Raw genomic sequence first — 2,710 nt, 5'->3', positions numbered from 1 at the left:
TAAAGATAAATAAGACCCTATTTCTGCTGTCGAGGGGCCAGGTCTAGAGGACACACTCACCCGGCCTCAGGGTTGCCTACCACAGTAAGAGCCATGGGGGTGAGAAAGGCGGGGGTAGGCAAAGCAGCCTGCTGGGGGTCCTCAGAGAGGAACTGAATGGAATCTGGAAGGATGAATAGAAACTTGCCTGGTAAGAGAAGAGGAGAAGGACTTTCTCATTTTGGGTGCTTCCCAAAACACCTACAGTGAAGGACTGCTTTCTTTTGTTATTGTTGTTGTAGTTTTGTTGTTTTCCAATCTTGAATCCACCATAGATTGGTGCTTTTGTAAAATATAATAAAAAATGATTTGCTGGAAAAATCAAATATAGCCAAAGATATAAAATACAAGCCCACTGATCATGTGCTTAGATGCAGGACAGTGTCAGATTGCATCAAAGTCTCTAAAATGTAGTCTCAATTTCTGTATATACCTCATCACAGACCAGTAACAAACAGTTCCTGACCTGTACCAGCCCACCAACCACATTTTGAATAGCGGGGGTGTAAGGAAAAAGAGTAACTCAAAGGCTTGGGAGAGCATGGTTCCTTTAGCCAAGTGGCAGCAGTTCAGTCAGCCTGGATGTAAGGACCAACACTGGAATCATAACTTTACATCCTACATCACGACTTCTCCCAGAGTGGCTCTGTAAGATATTGTTAAGAAAATAAAGATATGGTTTCTGTTTTTAAAACCTTGGCCATAGGCACTGGAAGCCACAGAAGAGTTTTACATAATGGAGAAACATGACCACATCTGCAGAGGAGAAGAATAATTTTGGTAGCACCATGAAGGCTGGATGTAGGTAGGGGGGCCACATGGACATAGGGATATCAGTCAATGGCTACTACAGTAATCCAAGCAAAAGATAATGACAGCTAAAACGGGCAACCGTCAAGGAGGGGTGAGGAAGGGAGAAACATATTCAGGGGGTGTGTAAGATGCAGACGTCAGGGGCACGTCTCTGGTTTGGGCCACAGGCGATTGACTGGGTGGTGGTGACCCTGAACAGTGCAGGGAAAAGAAGGGCTCATTTGTGAGAAAACAGCCTCATTTCAACACTGGACCATCTAGTAGTAATGATAGTCGCCTGCAACAAACTAGCATTTTTGAGCACATATTAAATTGAACCATCCAAAATTGCTGGTTTGCAAGGCAAAAAATGGGTTGAATATTGGCAATTTTCATATGACTCAATGTATCATATCCTTAAGCTTGGGCTTTAAAAGGGTAATTCCTGTTAACTCAATAATCTATGACTTAGATGTTGTTGTTCTATTTTACAGCTGAGAAAACTGAGGCTCAGATAGATCAAGGAACTTGCACTGCAGTTAGTTGGAGGTAGAGCTCAGATTTAAAGCCCACCCATCCTAGATTCAAGGTCACAGCTCTTTCTATTTCTAATGCACCCCCTCATTCCTAACCCCCTGGCTCTGGTTGTTTGAAACATTCCTGGGTATCTAGGATCTTCAAGCTTTTTGTAAAGGGCCAGAGAGGCTTTGCAGGATATAGTCTCTGCCTCAATTACTTAGCTCTGCTGTCGTACAATAAAAACTACCATAAACTGATGGGTGTGGCTGTGTTCCAGTAAGCTTTATTTGCGGACACCGAAATTTCAATTTCGTATCATTTTGATGTATCATGAAATATTGTTCTTTTGATTTTTTCAACTATTTAAAAATACATGAATCATTCTTAGTTTGCAGGCCCTACAAAATCAGGCAGCAGGCCATCGTTTTCTGACACTTGCTGACTATGATGGAAACCGTGTGCTATTGTTTAGTACAGTGACTCCATACTATGGTGGGACAAGGCGGGGTGACTATGCACTCTGGTATAGGCCACTTAAGTCTTTCAATCTGGAAACGTCAATTGGGCGCACATTGGATCATCTAGATCTTACAACTGTCTATTTTATTTATTTTGGTTACAAGACAGCTTTCCCTTGAGGGTGACTGCCAAAACATTATCCACATTGAAACAGTGTAGAAGAAACTAATCAATATGTGTCCTATTGATTTTAAATTGCTCACTGAACAATGAGCCACATTATCTATGTATGACCTCCCATTCTGGCATAAGTCATATGTCTAGAGAGTCTAATAATGCTAATTTTTTTTTCCCATGTAGACAGAAAAAAGGACAATCAATACATTCATCTCAATAATTGATGATATTTCTAAGTATTCCATTCAAGTGAGAGCAGCAGTGAGCCCCGCATGCAGAGTGAAGGGGCTCTGGAGTGAGTGGAGTCAACCTATTTATGTGGGTGAGTATCTCCTGTTTATTTTAAAGCAGGCACCTTACTCATGGTCAAAACAGATAATCCTAGAAAGTACACACATTCGCTGTGGGTCTTGAAATGGTATCACATCTCTGCTATGCTTGATTATCCACCCAGAGAAGGATTTGCCTTGCAGCCAGTGAAGCTTAAGTGTCCAGGCTTCCCCCTGGCAGGACCCCTTTCCAGTCCTCGTGCCTACTTCCCCCCTCATATTTTCTGTTTCTCCTTCTATCCAATTTTTCAGATTAAAGTTTTAAATTTGAGATAATTGTAGATTCCCATGCTGTTGTAAGAAATAATAAAGAGAGGTCCCATGTCCATTTCACCCAGTTTCCCCCAATCTTGCAAATTTATTATACAATAATATTATGATCAGCAAATTGGCAC

General features: G+C 41.5%; 1 protein-coding gene across 1 annotated transcript in view; it reads left to right on the top strand.

Moving 5' to 3' along the window:
- The window catches only part of IL5RA (interleukin 5 receptor, alpha), a 32,515-nt gene that overhangs the window by 10,346 nt on the left and 19,459 nt on the right, over positions 1 to 2,710 (top strand). Inside the window, exon 7 of the mRNA XM_008583388.1 lies at positions 2,170 to 2,308. Within this exon, the coding sequence (XP_008581610.1) occupies positions 2,170 to 2,308 (139 nt within the window). The remainder of the gene's footprint in view (positions 1 to 2,169; positions 2,309 to 2,710) is intronic.

The sequence above is a fragment of the Galeopterus variegatus genome, unplaced genomic scaffold (genome assembly GCF_000696425.1).
Source record: "Galeopterus variegatus unplaced genomic scaffold, G_variegatus-3.0.2 Scaffold2899, whole genome shotgun sequence".
NCBI lineage: Eukaryota > Metazoa > Chordata > Mammalia > Dermoptera > Cynocephalidae > Galeopterus > Galeopterus variegatus.
This window is presented reverse-complemented; position numbering and strand designations above follow the sequence as displayed.